Below are 18,758 nucleotides of genomic sequence, written 5' to 3' on the forward strand. Positions count from 1 at the left end.
GTGGGCGGAGCAAAGTGTGTGCGTGTGAGTCAGATCAGGTGTTATTTTCCATCATGTAACTGAGTCTGTGATGAAGGTCAGAGAGGAGGAGGAAGAGGAGGAGTAAAGTGTGATGAAGGTCAGAGTGTCATGTTCAGGTGCTGCCTGATCTGTCAGTGAAACAGATTACCTGGATAAGTGAGTGTGCCCCCTGCTGACAGTGCACTGAAACCTGCAGGACTCGGCTCCAACCTTTAACTTCTGCACTTTGATTTTCCAGTTCGGGGGTCGTTTCCACGGTAACAAACTCGGTGCAGGACTGTCTCTGAAAATGCTTCTTTTGGGTTTGCTGTGGTTTCTCCAGCTGTTTCCAGCTGCTGTGCTTTGTGCTGTACAAACTAAAGCTGCGTGTGATCTCATGTGGTGCTGTCTGTTCAGAGCAGCGTGCTGCATACGTGCACAGGCTTGGCAGACGATGCAAGTTTATTTTTAAACGATGACACCCAAATTTCATCCATCCATCTTCTTCCGCTTGTCTGGGTCGCGGGGACGCTGCCAGATCGCCACCTCCTCCAGCTTGTCTGGGGGAACGCCAAGGCATTCCCAGGCTAGCCGACAGATACAATCTCTCCAGCGTGTCCTGGTCTGCCCCGGGGCCTCGCTGGGGGCCACCCAAATTTCATTAGCAATTAAAACCATTCATGTACTTTCAACAGCATCAGGTCTCCTTCTTAACACCAATAAATGTGAATTAATGCAAATTAAATATTGTTCAGATATTATTGTTCCTGTTAAGAATGAGATTTCATGCTTTGGTGCAAGCAGTATGGTGGCACGGTGGTTAGCACTGTTGCCGCAGAGCAAGAAGGTCCTGAGTTCAATTCCACCATCAGGCCGGGGTCTTTCTGTGTGGAGTTTGCATGTTCTCCCCGTGTTTGCGTGGGTTCCCTCCGGGTACTCCGGCTTCCTCCCACCGTTCATTTCACATTTAAGGTTGGCTGGATTCAATAATTATTGAGCTTCCTACAAGTATGTCAAATTCAAATTTTATTTGTCACACACACACAACCATACACAGTATGACATGGGGGTGAAATGCTTGTAGCTGTACAATGCCCGACCATTAAATGACAGAAAAAAGTTTTACAGTATTTACAATTTACAGGTTACTACAAAAATTTGCAAATTAACTTAGAAATTTACAGTAAAAAATGTGCAAATAGCAGAAAGAGATTATAAAGATTATAAAGATAATTATAAATTATGTGTGATGTCATCCTCTTCGTATCCTTTCTAAAATCGCAGGCTTAAATTAATTTCTTGTCTGTAATTATGATGTTGACAAAATGTATTTTAAGCTTTCAGGTTTTCATCGTCAGGTCTTCTTATTCTGGTCGCTCATGTAAATCATAACTCCTCCCATCATCACGATTTCTTCTGGAACAACAAGCAAAAATCACAATTCTGTGACTCCTGGTTCTGAAACACTCCTTGTGATAGACTGTTATAGACCGTTATGTGTTTAATTATTGAAAATTAAAGAACACCTTGTCACCTTCCTGTAACTCCTGGGAACATGTCTTTGGTGTGTCTCATCTAAAATCAGTGTTTCATCACGGGCCCAGACTGGATGAGCACCACCCTCCTGCTCTGCTGTAGGTGAAGCGGTCAGAGCTCTGTTCCTGGACCATCCTGTTCCTAACCATATACAGTCTTCTGTTGGAATCACCTCGTCTCTGCTATTAACTGGAAGAAGGACGTGTCCTTTAAACGTGTCCACAGGTGTGTCCTACCAAAGGTGTCCTTAAAACTGCTATAAAATGTGACTCTCAGGGGTTTTGGAACGACGTCTTATCTGGACCACATCAGGACAGCAGCATAAACTCGTCTCTATCTTCTGAACAGAGACCCATGTCCTCACTGTCATGATGGAAATGCACAACTATACTGGCACTATCAAACTTTCCTCTGATCATAAAGCAGTTCAGACGTTATTAATCTGCTCTCTGTTTAACATTTACACGGTTCTTGATACAAAGCTTTGCTTTTTCCTCCTTCGTTGTTTTTGCATCTATATTTCTGTGTTTAAGTTTGGTACTCTATGTAATCGTTGTGCTACTGCTCTTGTCCTTTTGTCAAATGAAGCTTTTTTTTAAGTGTGCTGTGTCTGGGTAAAGGTTAAAGGTTAGTATGTGAGTGTGTCACGTGCTTCAGAGCTATGAGCCTGTGCTGCCCCCTGCTGCCTGCTGCCTGCTATTGCTGAGTGTGGCTTTACTTTGTTTCTTACTTTACTTCTATTTCTCAGACTTTTTATCTGAGAATCAGATAATCAGACGGATTTTTGATCCATTTAAACAACATAATCATCCTGCTGTAACCAGGTTTCTGTAAATCAATTTGTTGATCAATTATTAAGTCATGCACTAACAGAGACTTGGAAGAGAGAGACCTAATATTTAATAATCCACATTTCCTGATTTATTTAAAAGCAGCTCGTCATCACTGTGCCACCACGAGAGGAGAGCAGAGACAGGAGCCTGCTTATCTTTGTTTGGTCTCCAGTTTGAGCCTAAAACTCATTTCATGTTTATTTATAATAAGCCCTCTTCTCCTGTCTTCTTCCAATAATAATAATAAGCTGAGTAGTAAAATAAATAAATCAAATACAAAGACTAACAGGAGGAGCGTGTAAGTCTGTTTTTACCGATAATAAACCTTCGTCTCTGATGAAAACACTGAGCGCGATCCGCAGCCTTCACATTGAAACCTTCTCTGTGTTACATAGCAAACATGGACAGAAACATGTAGACTACTTCCTGTGAGGCCAAACTGAGCCTGTGTGTTAATTAAAGCCTTCATCAGCCTCCTCCTCCTCACGTTTTGAGGACAGACAGAAAGTCATGCTGTGATCTGAAACTGGTTTGAAGCACATGAGAACATGTGGAGGAACCTTTGGAGGTCAGATGACAGATACACTGGATAATATTTCCCCAGAAATCCAACTAAAGGTATCAGTTTAAAACTTATTTCATATATTTATTGTCTTTAAAGTGTTTTCATGTCTTTTAATCCTTATTTGAATGAATGCTTTACTTCACGGAGGTGTTTCTAACAGACAGGAAGCAGTGAAGCCGATCTATGGTGAACGTCATCACTCAGGTGTTTGGTGGTCCTCTGTGTGAGTCCTCGTTGATGCCTTGATGCGCTCAGTGGGACGGACACCACGCTGAAAGTCAGACCGGTGAGCCGCTTTTATTCTGAAAAACCGGAATGCTTTTATTTTGTAGAGCAGAAAGCGGATGTCCTGCGTGTGCGTTGATCATACATCAACAGGTGAGAGAGACGGCGCGCGCTCAAAGGAAACGGAGAGGTGCGAAGGCGAGAGGATGGAAGGTGAGGAGGTGTCAGGGGAGGAGGTGTCAGGGGAGGAGGTGTCAGGGGAGGAGGTGTCAGGGGGTTCCGCTCCTCTCTGAGCGGAGGACGGCAGAGGGTAGCAACCTGCGGAGGAGGAGGTCCGCTACTTTCCGGAAAAACAGTCCGTGATTTGTTTCCGCCTGCTCGCGTTAATGATCGACCAGGCTTCGGTTAATCGACGCGCCGAGCAGAGTCGTGGGAGTGGAATCAAACGCCGCGCTCAGATCTAACGACCTGTTATCTTCAGTATCCAGTCATCGCTGTTCATTGTTATTAAACACACAGGTCAGGTCATACACTGTTCTTCCACCATCCTCAGAGTAACATACTGATGGTTACATTTATAGTTTCATTCAATCTCTGTCAAACTTTGTACGACTGATTTATTGTGTTATTTCAATCACTTTCATGTTCTCTTAGAGTCCAGACTTTCTCCTTAAAATAAACACTTTGGTAATATCAGCAGGTTTAGTCTACAAATGATGGGGTTGATTTAGCTCTCTGCCCATGGACTTCAGTTCTGTTACCATTTTCCACATGAATCTTATTTTCGTAATAACTTAATTTTGTGCGTCTCCTGCCTGATGTGCTTCGGCAGACGTGTGTGTTTCAGGTGTTTGCTGAGTCCCGTGCTGCGGAGTCCTCTGCTGTCCCCGCGGTCCTCGATGAAGATCCATGAAGGTAATTTGTGTTTCTTCTTTGTGGCGTCGCTTTAAGCAGCTGGACACGGTCACGGCTCAGCGACATCAGCAGTGACACATCTGTGACGCCTGTCACAGACACTCACAGCAGTTTCCTGAGTGATTCACTCGCTCCGCTTGAACTCTGCTCTCTGATTGGACGGTTTCTGTCAGCGGTGACGTGACTCTGTGGCCGGTCGTGGTCACCGTGGACCCAAAGAGGCGACTGGACGTGCCTGACAGGAGAGTGTGACCGCAGACTCCGAGGTCAGGCTGAGACACGATCCACCCACGCTGAGTCTGAGTCGAGCTGACATCACCCGAGCTGCTGGAACAACAATAGCAACCAGACTGAGATGTCTGTAGCTTTACTCTGTCCAGTCAGGCTGTGATGGGTCTAGATTTAGACCTCAGAGAGCTCAGGTGTGACAGGTGTGACAGGTGACACTTTGTACAGCTGTGAGTCAGATTCCTGTCGACAGCACGTATTATAATATTTACTGAAACTAAACAGTAAAATAAACGTTTCCAAATTGACACTGCCTGTAGGGGGCGCCACAGCGGATCATCTGCCTCCATCTTTTCATCCACTTTGATGCGAATCCCTCTGTCGTCTCTGCAGCTCCGCCCGTCATCAGTGCATCCTCCCCTCCTCCCCCATCCTCCCCTCTCCCTGAGGTCACCTCGCAGCCTGAGAGCGTTCACACCAAACCTAAAACTTTGTCAGAGTCAGTCATTGGACATTGAAGTTTACTGAGCACGAAGCATCGGATCAGTTTTCCTCACTGTGCGAAGGAAGTGTGGCAGAAGAGACAGGAAGCTGGATCTGCTGCTGATGTAGAGGTCCGTCCCAGGAAGCTCACAGGTAGACGTTGTCAGCTGAGTGAAACCTCTCGCTGAACGATCGGATCGGTGAGGAGCGACGAGGCCTGTCTGTGTCATGTTTCACTCTCAGGTTTGTCATAGTTGCTGTGACTTAATATGAAGGCGTGGCCTAATCCCGGCTTGGAATGTGCACGGCTCTGAAAGCTTTCCAGGTACGAAGCGTACGAGCTCTGGACTCTGAGCAGCGTGTTTGCTCTGCAGGTGGTGAATGCCTGAAGTGTCACGTCACTTTTAAGCCTTTCTTTTCCTGCAGCACACCTGAATCCGTCAGCCGATCAGCTGACCGAGTCCGCCCCGCAGCATTCCTCGCCCACATTCCGAGGATGTTATGAGCAGGATAAGCCGCTCCCGCCCTGCACACTCAGCCAAACACGCCGCTGTGAATCCCGTCAGCCTGTCGGGCTGCGGCACGAAAACGTCTTCCTGTTTATTCCCGCTGACACGCTGGTCATCAGGCTGAAGCTCGGGCTGAGAAGGTTCCAGATGTTCCAGATGTTTGCTGTCAGCCAGCTGCTGTGGAATAATAAACTGAAGTGAAAGCTTCGAGTGAGAGGCTCTTTCTGTCAGCTGTTCCTGCCCTTGGACCTGGATGATGTCACTGAGGAAGGACGATGGTGTGCGCTACGAGGTGAGTCCACCGTTCCCTCTCGGTTCCCCGGGTATCCTGACGTCAGAGATCAGGGCGGTCGGTTACCAGCCCGCTGACTGAACTCGGCTTTCTTGATCCAGGCACGAGGGCGCTCACCTGAAAGTTGGCGGAATCTGACCAATCACAGTGATGTTAGGAGAAGATTAAAGTATAAAACCAAGACGACTCAGAGGTCAGTGTCAGCAGCTCTGCATCAGTGTGTGTGTTAATAAAGTTTGAAGCCTGGACAGGAAACCATCCATCATTCAGGCATTTTATCAAATAAATGTCTGTAAAGTCAGTAACCGTTAGAAACGCGGCACGTGTGCGTGTGAGGGCCGACTCGCATGTTAAAGGTCATGAAACAGAAACTGAACCCAAAAGGAATCAAAGTTGTGACTGAGAATGAACATTTGTCACTCGGAGTCACACAGACTTCAGACCTGCTGCTGTCGACGCTCTGAGGCATCCTTAGGAACGGGGACGTTGTTTTCCTGAGATCTGATTGGCTGGTGGGTGGGGATTTCATACCCGCTGATCGCTAATCTGGAGCAGGTTCGGTTCACAGCATCAGTTTATTTTTTTAACCCCCTTCACAGAAACCTGGAGTTACCGGGGTTACCGGGGTTACCGGGGTTACCTGGATCAGGTGAAGATCCGACTCTCTGTTTCTAAACGTATCCCCCTTACTGTCAGCCTGCTGCTCCTGGTCACCCCACCCGGCCTGCCGTGTTTGCACTGCCCTCTAGTGATGTCTGGAAGGGGGCGGGGCTAAAGCAGCTTCTTTCACACACAGGATGAAGCAGTATCAGATACAGAAGGATTATTCTGAACTGCGAGTCAGGCAAAGCTGCTCTGTTAGAGTCTGGATGTGCAGTTCACTCACCCTTTAATACAGGATAAAGTCTTTATGTTTGGGGTGGTGTTCACTTCCTGTCAGGGTCAGAGGTCAGAGAGGACCTAAATGTAAATGTAAACCCTGTTTGTTCTCAGAGAATCTGAGTGATCCCTGTGAGGAGGAGCAGGAGGAGGAGCAGGAGGAGGACCCACAGCACTTTGTCTCCTGTGAGAGGGAAACTTCAGCCTCTGCTGCCTGAAGCTCTGCTGCATGGACCCCACTGCGTTTCATCAACATGTCCTCTGATTGGTCCTTCCCTTCAGTCTGAAGATCTGTCAGCCAATCAGTTTCTGTCTGGGTGAGCGCCACTTCCTCTCCCCACCAGCTGCTGCAGTCACTCAGCTTACTCAGCAGCACGAGTGTGTGTGTTGTCCTGTGTGAGCCCTCCCACCTTCTTTTCCACTCCCATCCCCCTTCCTCACACACGGCCTGTGTGTGTGAGTCAGTGGAGAAAGTTACACTCTGTGTGTGTGTGTCTGTGTGTGTCTGTCTGTGTGTTGTCCTTGCAGCAGACTTTGCTTCAGTGCGGCGGGGGAGAGGAGCGAGCGAGGACGCTGCAGCTGGGTGAGGATCGGAGCTGAGGGGATCGCAGCGTTTCGGGGTTAAAGGTGAGCGTGCTTCCTTCAGTTTGTCCCCGCCTGCACAAAAACGGCTCTGACCCGCTTCAGACCCGGTCTGAGGGTTTTAGGTGATCAGGATTATTTGTGAATCATCGGTTTTCTGCTGAGGGTGAAGGAGTTCACCATCAGAGGCAGTGCTTTGGGGCTGTTTAGACGGAGGATTTTAAATCTCAGTAATCCCCTCTGTGGGTCACCGTGCCCCCCCAGATGTCCCAGCCGTGGTGGTGGTGGTGGGGAGGTGGGGGGGGGGGGGTGGACACTTCCTGAGTGTCTGTGAAGGCTCTCAGTCATCCAGGTCATCGCAGTCTAAGGAGCTCGGGGAGAAAAGTGTCTGGACTTCTTAAGTTTGCTTAAAGACGTTTCACCTCTCAAGGAAACTGAAAGACGTGCAGACACACTTCCTCAGTCATTTATTCAGTGTGTGTGTGTGTGTGTGTGTGTGTGTGTGTGTGTGTGTGTGTGTGTGTGTGTGTGTGCGTGTGTGTGTGTGTGTGTGTGTGGCCAACACACCCCTTTGTATTTCAGTGTGAGGAAGCAACAGGAAGCTTCGACCTGCTGCTGAAACTCGGTCAGGCTGGAAAATCTTTTTCTTCAGTTTCTGTCGTCTGTAGTTCAGAGTTATCTTTATTAGTTATTGATGATCTATATTGATTAACAGTGGTGTAGTACACTAGTTTAAATGACGTGTAGGTGCCCTGTGTTTGTACGGCGACTGCAACCGTCTCTGTGCTTTTCTTCCTGTGAATGATGATGCTGCGTGTGAGCAGAGTGCTGATTGGTTGAAAACTCTCCTTCCAGCTGAAGTTGTTGTTTGGCGACCTGGTTGTTTGTGTCAGGCTGAGGACGTCTGTGTGAGTCTTTGTCATTCGCTGTTATTTCCCATGGAGACAGCGTGCCGTCCTCTCAGTCATCAGGGAATGTAAAGTCTGCAAGCTCCAGAGCAGACTGATGACAGCAAAGATGCTCAGACATGTAATGAAATACCTGACAGTCTGTTTCTTTCACAGCCGTCTCCATCATGGAGGTGCCCAGGAGGCTGTCCTTCCCACTGGTTCTCCCTAAACCAGCCTCGTCTGCTCGGTCTCCTCTGGGAGCTGCAGGTCAGACAGCTGGAAGCAGCAAAGATCAAACTGGAGGGGAAAAGTTCATCTCAGAGGAGAAGACGCCTGAGTCAGGGCTGATTGTAGTGGTGGAGGCGCCACCTGAAGATGGAAAAGCTGCCCGGAGATTCTCCTCTCAGGACAGTTTCTCAGAGGAGAGCTCGTTATCAGAGGAGAGGCTGGAAGAGGAGGCCAGAGAGGCCCAGAGGAGGGCCGAGGAGGAGGAGGCAGCAGCCAAGGAGAGGGCGGCCCAGAGGCAACAACTGGCCATCCAGGAGCTTGTGGAGTCTGAGAGGAGCTACCTGCGCCTGCTGCAGCTCAGCACCGTGACCATCAGGAGCAGCCTGCAGCAGCAGCTACAGGTAGGACCTAGGAACACACCTGCCCATCGAGGCAGGAAGCAGGGGGCGGGGCCAAACTGCTCGTTTCAGACGGAGGGCGACCCTAGGGCTTGCACTGAGCCCTGGGATCAGACACAGAAGGATTATTATCGACTGTGAATCACGCAGAGCTGCTTCAGTTTTATTTATATAGCACCAAATCACAGCAGCAGTGGCCTCAATGTGCTTTATATTGTAAGCTAAATAATGATAATATATAATAATACAGAGAACACCCCAACAAGGACCTCTGAGAACAAGCACTTGTTCATAGAGCTCATCCAGCTGGGGAGGAAGAAGGGCTGAGGGAGGGGAATAAATGCAGGGAGGTGTATACAGTCACAGTGACAAACTCTGATAGTGACAATGCAAAGAAGCAAAAAGAAAGCGGCTGAACGTAAAGCTGCTGCTCACCTGTGCAGCAGGTGAGGGTTTTAGCATCCTGCGCCCTCTCAGTGGCTTCTGATCACCTGCTTTTCATTATGCCTGTTCTGTTGCTTAGTACTGCTAAATGACAGCTTATTATCACTGTGCTAATGAAATCAGGCCTCATAAAACATAATGAAATCAGGCTTTATGGGCGAGGAGAGCTGTGGAAACACAGCGAGGGAGCAGGGCGAAGGCGTGAGTGAATGGCGGCTCTGTGAGACAGATGAGCCGCTGGATTGTGCATTGTTCGGCCTCCCAGCGCCCAGCGCACCCACTGCCCCGTCTTTCCAGCATGAGCACAGAGCCACCTTTATTATCAGAGGTCAAAGGTCAGCCAAGCTCTGACGCTGCTGCAGCACATCCCCATCACTTTTTCAGCGTTCCTCAGATGTTTTTATATACTCAAAATACATGAACACAATGTGTTATAATGGGTGATTTGGGTTATAATGGGAGCGTATGGGTTGTAATGGGAACCTTCAGACTTTGGGGTTAAAGAAGTGTCTGATATCAGGTAAAAACCCTTATTTTCTGTCTCCCCTCCACCTGCTCTGACCGAAGCCGCCTCCAGCTGGACTGGACAGCATGTTTCTGCACATCGAGGAGGTGATCGACGTATCGAGCCGTCTCCTGAGCCTGCTGGACCAGAAGCAGCTTCAGTCTGGAGAGCCTGACTTCCTGCAGAGTCTCTGTAAGCGACCTGACACCAGACCTTTACTTTGACGTGTCACCCTCACAGCTTCAGTCTTTCTGTCGTTGTAAACAGGAAGTCAAACAGGAAGTGGTTGTTGTTTTTCTGACTCTTATCCTTTTTCTTTATTGACACAAATTTAAAGATGGAGTAATGTGATTCAGCTCAGGTGAGTTCCTGAATCACACAGGTGTCACCTCTTTGTTTTTGTTCCGGGGAAGACTCTTCTTCACAGACCAGCTCAGTATGTAAAGTCCACCTTAAAGTCAGACGTTGTGGCGCTCTGACGTCTGATAAGCTGATGTTTCTCTAACTTCTCACAGTTTTTGTTGGATGAACACGAGATGATCATCATCGAGAAACCCGGGAGGTAGACAGTGAAAATGATGATTGTCTTCGCTCTTTACTCGGCACAGCCGTTTCCCGTGATGAACGTTAACACTTCCTTTCTGCTGCTTCCTGTAAAGGAGTAAAGGTGTGTTTTCCTTCGCTGACAGGTGACTCGTTTCTCAGCCTGTCATCAGAGATGGAAGCCGCCTATAAGGAGTACCTGGCGCACTACAATCATGTGACGGAGGTGGAGAACAGCTACAAACAGAAGGAGGCTCTGTGGAACGAGGTTGTCAGAGTCATCAAGGCTGCGGCGTAAGTTTACGGCGCCTCGTCTCGCCTTGGACAGGAAGTGCTCAGAGCCGAGGAGCTGACTGATGAGTCTTGTGTCTCTCTTGACCTTCAGGCCTGACGTCAACGCCACGTCGCTGAGCTTCTTTTTGGTGATGCCCGTGCAGCGGATTGCCCGCTACCCCCTGCTGCTGCAGACCATCCAGAAGCACACCGACGCCTCCCACCCGGCCTACGCCCTGCTGGAGCGGACCGCTCACACCTCTGTCGCCTTAAACTGTCGCATCAACGAATACAAGCGCTTCCGGGAAGTCGGTGAGGAGCGTGACGAATGGGGCCGGATGTTGGCGTGAGAAAGCAGAAGGTTTTAACTGTCACTCGTGTTTTCTAGCTGACAAATACAGGAAGACGGAAATGCTGACCATCAAGGACAAGATCGTCCGCCTCAACACCCACAGCATCGCCAAGAAGACCGCCAGGCTCGGTCAGCAGATCAAACACGAGGCCGGACTCAAACCTAAGGTAGGCCGAACCCTGAGCCTCATCCACAGGAAGCTCCGCCCACATGTTTGTGAGGAGCAGCCAATCAGCAGAATGCTGTCTTAAAGGAGGAGGAGCTAAAACAGCTTGTGTCAGACAGCACCAGGATGACGCACAGAAGGATTACTGTGAACTGTGGATCATGCAAAGCTGCTCTGGTGGAGTCCAGGAGTGAGAACAGCAGGTTACAGCTCATGCAAAGCCTCCGTCAATCATACACTGCAATCATACGTGTGGAAGGATCAGCAGGGGGAGCAGGCTGCAGACAGGAAGTGTCTGATCAGACCTCCCACTCTCCCCAGGCCACTGCTGTGTTCAGACCCACTCACAGTGGGTGTGAACGTCCGAGCCAGAGTGACTGTACAGCACACGTCCTCCATGAGTATAAAAATTACAATCGATGTCTCGCAGTAAGTTACTGTCAGGTTTGTTGGCGCTGGACTCTGACCTGTGCAATCAGACAAGTGGGTTTATTTACAACACCGGTGATGTGTACATGTATAGAGTGAGGCAGGGAGAAGGGGGCTGGGAAAAGGGGAACGCACGCTCAGTCCAAATCCAGAGTCCACACCGTGCTCACTCACGCTCATCTGGGAAGGGTCCAGAGACGGATTGTACAAGGGAGATGGAGATAGACGTCAGAGCAAGGCTCAGGGAGATCAGCATCAGTCTGAGCCGGGCTACACTAACACTAGTGAGTACAGCGCTCCACTCCAACCTTAAGTATGGGTGGTGTTATTCAGCTGTGGTGAGCCACAGGTGCATTTGCGTGGGTGTGAAGCTCAGGTGACCACTGGAAGGTCTGATCGACCAAATGCTGTTAGGTGGAAGCACAGCTGTGGACTGGGGAGAGTGGAAGTCTGATCAGACACTTCCTGTCTGCAGCCTGCTCCCCCTGCTGATCTTTCCACATGTATCATTACAGTGTGTGATTGACTGAGGCTTTGCATGAGCTGTAACCTGCTGTTTTCACTCCTGGACTCCACCAGAGCAGCTTTGCATGATCCACAGTTCACAGTAATCCTTCTGTGCGTCATCCTGGTGCTCCTCCTATAAGACAAATGTCTTCTGATTGGCTGCGCCTCACAAACAGCAGGTCTTCTCTGAACCTCTGGCTCCTACTGACACTGACCCCATTACTACACGTTTTAAAGCAGCGTGTCACACAGCTGGTTTATGTAGCGCAGCAGTGTGTGAGCTCAGAGCAGCTCTTTAGACCGGCGTGTTGGATGTCTTGCAGCTGGTGGACGAGGAATTTGATGCCCTGGAAGGATTCTTCTATGTTTTGGAAAACGGCATCCTGGAGCTGCTGGAGAACGTGGAGATGTACCTGCAGCACCTCCAGGTAAACTCACGCTCACACTTTGTCCTGGCTCTCGACTTCAAAGCTTTAGTGGACTTTAGTGACTAAAACATCAAACCTGAATAAACTCATTTGTAAAAGTTTGCAGCAGTCACTGTTTCAGGCTGTGACTCACGGTCAGACGCTATAATTACAGACGTGCAGTCATGAGTCTCTGTCAGGAGGCCACACACATGCTTGTGTACCTTTCTGTTTTCCTCATTCTGTCCTTCACACCAACACTCAGCTCTTTGTATCTCTCTGCTGCTTGTTTAGACGTTAGCGAGGACGACCCGCCCACATCTCCTGCTCTCCGTCTGCAGCACAAACACCGACTTTAACAAATGCTCAGAAACGTTTCTTTGTTTCAGCTTCACTCTGATGTGTTTGATTGTACATGTTTGGTTTGTAAAATAACGTGCTGAGGGCGGCGAGTCGAGTTTGGACAGCCAAGCGCTCAGCTGTGTGTGGTTGCTCTGCAGGGCTTCCTGTCCTGCCGCACGGAGGACTTTGACTTGGACATGGATGGAGAAAAGGCACCGATCTGCTACAAGGAGATCACGACGGCGCTCCGACAGTGGATCCTCCCGATGTTTGTGAGTGATTAACTCTGAGAACGGTGCTGCGGTCTTTACAGGTGCAGGAAATGTCGCAGCACTGCATCCTGTCGGCTCGTGTCCAGTTAAGAGGACAGGATGAGCTGCGATCACAGACAGCACCAAACTTTACAGATTACATCACAGACTTCTCTCTGTGTAAACAGCTTCTGATTGGTGGATGGTCTGCATCCTGCATCCCACCTCCGATCTCCTCTGCACACGCTCAGAACATGATCAGAGGTCAGACACAGGCCGCTGCGTCTCTGAGCGCCTGCAGAGGTGGACATGCACATTTTGCCCCCTGTGAAAGGATGATGCAGTGAACGACGGTCTGCTGATGTCGATCTGTTCTTTGTTCCTTCTTCCAGGAGAAGAGGATGAGGAAGCTGATCCACCAGCCGCTCGGCGCTCTCCGGGACCTCCTGGTGGGCCCGAGGAACCTAATCAGGAAGAGACTCGACAAGCTGCTCGACTACGAGGTGATCGAAGGAAAACCCAACCTGAGCTACGAGGAGAAGGCTGTGGCCAGCACGTACAGGTGGGAACTGGTTTCTGATGGTTCCTGATGGTTGGAGCTGTGAGTGACCTCCTCTACTCCCCTCTCCTCCTGACAGGACGTTGAACACACTGCTCCTGACGGAGCTCCCTCAGTTTAACGGGCTGGCTCTGCAGATGATGTGGAGCACGTTGGGGACGTTCAGCTGTCTGCACAGAGATCTCGCAGCAGACATGGAGCAGCTGTTTCACAGCTTCGCTCAGCAGGTGACGTCCTTACAGACAGGCTGATGCACGAAAACACGTTGGATATCTGTGCTCATCCTTCACGTGTCTCCCTGCAGCTCCCTCACAGCAGCCTTTCTCCTGGTGCATTCTGGGAGTGGGCAGAGTCTTCGGTGCTGGAAGGAGCGAGGAGGCTGCAGCATTTATGTCGAATGGTGGAGGACAAGCTCAACGCGCCAGATGCCCAGGTTAGCGTTCAGATCGGCTTTCATTCATTTATACAGCAGCAAACCACCTCAGGGCGCTTTCCACTGTAAGCTACAGAGCACCATGGGCAACAGTGGACCACTCAGCTGACCTCAGACATGTTTCAGCTGATTGGTTACTGCTGAGAGGTCAGAATAAAAAATATAACAGTGATTTTATCATCCAGCAAACATCCTTCTCCGAATATTTAACCACGCCGACGCGATGGCGTCACGCCGACGCGATGGCGTCACGCCGACGCTCCCAGTCTGAGCTTCAGTTTCCTGAGATTGTTGGTGTTCGGTGGGGGCGGTGGAGTTTGCTGTGTGAGCGTCGAGCATCGTTCCTGAAGTAATCCGTCTAAAAAAACGCCACCTGTATTTCCTGTTCTGCCGCGTGTTTCGTGTGAACTGGTTCAGCTGCTGGTCCCAGTAAAGATCTGAAGTTCCAGTCACGTCACACTTAGCTGGAGGTTATAATACAAGGTTCTGGCTGAAGAATGTGGCGAATCATCATCATACGTCATTCGCAGGCGATAACGAGTCAGAGACGAGGACGCGGTGAATGTGCCACTTCTGGTTCTTCAACTTTGCAGCTGCAGAACCAGAAGTGTCTCTTTCTGAGTCATTGTTTTCATTTCTGAACACCTTCCAGGTAAATTTGAGCACGTGTGAGTAATTCAGCAGCTCTGCCCTCTCTGAGATCTGACGTCTGCTCGTGTCTTTCAGCCTCTCAGCCCGTCCTCTCAGCGCCGTCTGAAGCAGCTAACGGATAAGCACGGCTCTGGAAAGATCTTCCAGGTGATGAGCACGGTCGTGGGCACCCGGGACCTGGACCTGAACTTGACTAAGGGCGAGCTGGTGGCGGTGATCAGCGAGGCCGATAGCCGTGGAGACAGAAGGAGGTGGCTGGTCGATGCAGGAGGTGAGACTTTTTATGACCTTTGCACTAAAACCTGAGAGGAAGAACTGTGGCGCCATCTGCTGGCGAGCCGCTGTTATTGCACCTGAAACAGACGAGCAGCCAATGGGATCGCTCTGTGAGGGCACACCGGGTTGCTCTGACACTGTCAACAAATAAATGTTAAACTATATTTACGTCTTCACGCAGGGAAGCGAGGCTACGCTGCTGCCTCGAAACTCATTCGCTATCACCAGCCGACAGACGACCCGCCCCCTTCACCACACCCGAGCCTGACAGAAGACGTGACCGCACGCAGAAGACACTCCTACAGCCCGGCGGGCAATGCCCCACTGCCCATGAGTCAGCCCTGCTTCCAGGTAATTGAATTCCTCTGCATTAGACTGTCCAGGAGGCCACGTGCTGTCCACCAGCGCAGGACTGCAGGTTGATCATCCAGCTGAATACTTTATAATCCCGACAGTCGCCCGACATAATACGAACAGACTGAACTAATTAAATAATACAACATGTTACAAAGTTCGCTCTGATATGTACAACCGGGCAGGAATGACTTCCTGTGTCGTTCAGTGGTGCATTATAGGTAATGTCAGTCTCTGACTGCGCGTGCTCCTGTGACTGGCCAGCACGTTGTGGCGTGGGTGGGAGGTGTTGTCCTCTCCACCTTGACAGCGTCCAGCTCCGCCTGTTACTGGCCGTCCCAGCATGCAGCAGCACAGAGGACGGTCACGACAGTAAGACTGAATTTGTTGTTGTGCACAGCAAATGCGATGCTGTCACATCCTCGTAGGCGTTGATACGCTGCTTGATGGAGCGCCGGACTCTCGGCGGTCTGCTCCTGAACAGTAATGTGACACAGAGCGGCTCTACCTGAGCAGGTGATTTAAAGACAGGCAGCTTGTTGTTGATGCTGGATCGTGTCTAAGCTGTCAGTGTTTACAGTGTTTGGCCCACTCACGTGGATCTGACTCGGTCACACGCTGTGGGCTCCTACGACACGCTGCTGATGCTCCAACACAGCATCCAAGGAAGCTTCACGTTTTCATTCAGTGTTTGCACAAGTTTGTAGTGATCAGTAAGAATGACAGATACAATCCTGTTCCCCCCACAGCCCGTGGGTATTCTGTGAGGCGTTCATGGAAAGATCTGCTTCGTGCCAGTGCATGCACACGTCTCCAGCAGCAGGCCTGTGTCCACCTGTCCTCACACGCTGTCCTTCTGCACCTCAGAGGCGCAGTCCACACCGGTCTCTCAAACCTACGGTTTTTATACCATCATCAGCTGATTGTTTCTTAAACGGTAGAAGAAGATGTGTTCTGTGCTACCCTCGTCTTACACGTGGCGACGTGTGCTCGGAGTACTTCTTCTTGTCTTCGTGTTGATGCGTTGCACTTCTCTGAGCGTAATTCAGTGCAAAATAAGCGCCGCTGCTGTTGAGCACGGTTCGTTAGAAAGAGCCGGGTCAGGTGGTAGCAACGACCCCACGCTAGTGTGTGTGTGTGATGACACACTGATGTGTGTAATGCTGCTGTATCAGCCTCTGCAGCTGGAAACATCTGCGACTCGCAGTGTCGTTCTGACCTTTATTTAAACGCCGTCAGGGAAGACGCTGTCACTTCCTGCCTCTGTTTCCTGTGTGCGGTCTGCAGGTATGAAAGGAGCGACTGAGTGGAGCTTAATCACAGATGGGCTCTGTAACGCTGATGATGTGTGTTCCTCCTGACAGCCAGGAGGTGCATGTACGTGATGGAGGAAGGATGTGTGGATACAAGTGGCGGTGTGGAGGCGGAGACTGTTAAATGCTGCTTTTTTTTCATGTTTCCAGGTTGTGGGCGCCTACGACTTCACGGCTAGATCCACACACGAAGTTTCCTTCCAGGCCGGAGAACCCGTTCGTGTCCTGGAGCCTCACGACAAACGAGGGAGCCCCGAGTGGAGCCTGGTGGAGGTCAGAGGAGGTCAGAGGGGCTACGTGCCCTCCAACTACCTGGCAATCATGCCCGTGGGAGCGGGGCTGCCCCCGAACCCCGGCTTCTTCCTTTAGGGGGTGGAAACTGCAGCTGGTGCAGATGAGAGGATGGATGGAAGAGCCTCCCGGGATCAGCTGTTTACAGTCTCAGTGTTAATCTTGCCACTTTATCCAGTTTACGAATGGAAGTGTAAAGTTTCTCCTGTGGCGTTTCCTGCTTCCACTTCCTGTGCAGCGTGCACAGGATCGAAGCTTCAGGAGCAGCAAATGAAGTTTACTGACTTTAGCTTTAATAATGAAGGTTTACTGGTCTGCAGTGATCTCTGCACTAACATGCACAATCATCCAAGAACGCTCTTCAAAGATGGCGTCTGTAACGCCATGAAGCTCTGACGGCGTGTCACCTCAAACAGCCTGAACATTTGGACGATGTTCGGTGTGCGGCGAGGACACAAAGCTGTTTTTAAGATGAAGGACGATTTTCATGGCTGCTGTACGGTGAAGCGCTCATTTCCCATGAACCTCAGAGTGATGCTGCATACATGCAGGGTGTGAGCTCTCTCAAGCTAACTGTAACGTGTGTGTGAACCCTCTTCACCTGCAGCAGAGCTGACAGGTACACGGCGCTCTCATCATCTCAGACTGAGTAATGTGATGTAAATGTGAAACGTCTCCGAGGCCGAGGAAGAACAAGACTCAGCAGGAGGAGGAGCTGGGAGAGGGGCGAAGGACAGCGGCAGTTTCTGCTTTGCCTATGAGCGGATTTAAATTTCGTTGTACTTTGATTCCAGAGTTTTACGTAGGAGTGAAATGGGTCAGGACAGAATAACCTCCTCCTGCATTCACATTCACCTGACGATGCTTGTTGCTATGGATACGGCTCAGGCAGTGCGGGTCACGTCTGTGCCGTTTGCTCGGCCGGACTAAAGCTGCAGCAGCATTTCTTGATTCCCGCACTTTTGGGTCAGAATCATTTGAAAGCATCTCTGAGCCTCCTGATTGGCTCTCAGGTCATAAACAGGAAGCTGAGCTCCAGTAGTTTTGCAGATAACAACAGCTTGAATGAGCACCACAGACTCTCTCCTGGCCTCCTCCTGTGGGGCTGAGCAGCCTCAGCTGCTGTGAGCGTGGAGCAGAGGGAGGGAGGCCGGGAGTCAGAGCTGCTCAGCTGTTCCCATCAGGCTGAATGTCAGGAGGAGGAGGAGGAGGAGGATGCTTCTCTCCTAAAATACCAGATGTCCTCAGGGTTAGTCAGATGGACTGAAACCTCAGCCTGAGAACATTTACCTGATTTCCCCTCCTCAGAGGCCGGTTTAGGATGAGGGGAGCGGTTCATTCCTGTTATTTTGGGAAGTTTTAATTCCACAGACGTGCAGATGAAGCTGCAGCGTTCCTTATGTGGAGGAAGTAGATATTTGAACCCATACACACACGGAAACCACAGAGGGAACATTTCTGGCTTTTTCTGTCTGATCAGAAACCAGGTCAGCATCTTCCTCGCATGCTGTTCTCATTTTCACCACCAGAGGGAGGCAGAGACTCGGAGCGTGTGTGCATGATCAGACTAACCGTGTGTGTGTATGTGTGTTTGGTAATCGCGGCCACAGTGTGTACTTCCTGTTTTGTTTCTGTGTGGTTTCATGAACCTGCTGAGTCATTCTGTTTCCTCGATGCTGCAGAGCTGCGTGACCTCTGCTGAGCTGCCACAGTTGTGATGTTGAACTCAGTCACACAGCAGAGAGTGTGGCTTCAATAAAACTAAACTCAAAACTTTTTTGTGGCGTTGCATCATTTCATAATCAGATGTTAGTTGTGAGAAGAAGCACCTGAATATTTGTGATGATTTACCAAGCTGTGGGGTCCACACCCACTCAGCCCCTTTTACAGTTAAACATCTGGAGACGCAGCTGTTCTTGTTCATGCATCATCGTCATCATCAGTGTGCACATTTGCACACAGCCTACAAGTTTTCGCCATCTACTGAATAACAAGCTGAAACAGGAAGCTGCAGTTCCTCTGGTGTCCAGCAGAGGCAGCAGTCCCCACACACGCCAGTGTTAAATAAACAGCCTGATACAGGAACAGCATTGGTCTCC

The 18,758-nt window shown here is 50.0% G+C and overlaps 1 protein-coding gene across 8 annotated transcripts; it reads left to right on the forward strand.

The window, feature by feature from the left end:
• The first annotated feature begins 3,275 nt into the window (after positions 1–3,275).
• Positions 3,276–18,436, forward strand: LOC146391969 (rho guanine nucleotide exchange factor 37-like). 8 transcript variants are annotated; one of them, XM_084939655.1, is made up of 18 exons: positions 3,302–3,380; positions 3,411–3,678; positions 3,992–4,074; positions 6,580–6,782; positions 6,994–7,092; positions 8,112–8,566; positions 9,575–9,704; positions 10,202–10,349; positions 10,441–10,640; positions 10,717–10,847; positions 12,106–12,210; positions 12,690–12,803; positions 13,175–13,344; positions 13,421–13,568; positions 13,646–13,774; positions 14,501–14,696; positions 14,883–15,052; positions 16,519–18,436. In XM_084939655.1, the coding sequence occupies exons 6-18, from the start codon at positions 8,123–8,125 to the stop codon at positions 16,735–16,737; spliced, it is 2,304 nt and encodes a 767-aa protein (XP_084795781.1). In that variant the 5' UTR covers positions 3,302–3,380; positions 3,411–3,678; positions 3,992–4,074; positions 6,580–6,782; positions 6,994–7,092; positions 8,112–8,122; the 3' UTR covers positions 16,738–18,436. The 8 variants fall into 8 exon arrangements, with proteins under 8 accessions (XP_084795737.1, XP_084795781.1, XP_084795758.1 ...); XM_084939632.1 differs by having other exon boundaries at positions 3,411–5,779; XM_084939622.1 differs by having other exon boundaries at positions 3,411–5,586; positions 5,688–6,782.
• Positions 18,437–18,758: the final 322 nt, after the last annotated feature.

This window comes from Perissodus microlepis, chromosome 2 (genome assembly GCF_051167445.1).
Source record: "Perissodus microlepis isolate ML-2025 ecotype Zambia chromosome 2, ASM5116744v1, whole genome shotgun sequence".
NCBI classification, from domain to species: Eukaryota; Metazoa; Chordata; class Actinopteri; order Cichliformes; family Cichlidae; genus Perissodus; species Perissodus microlepis.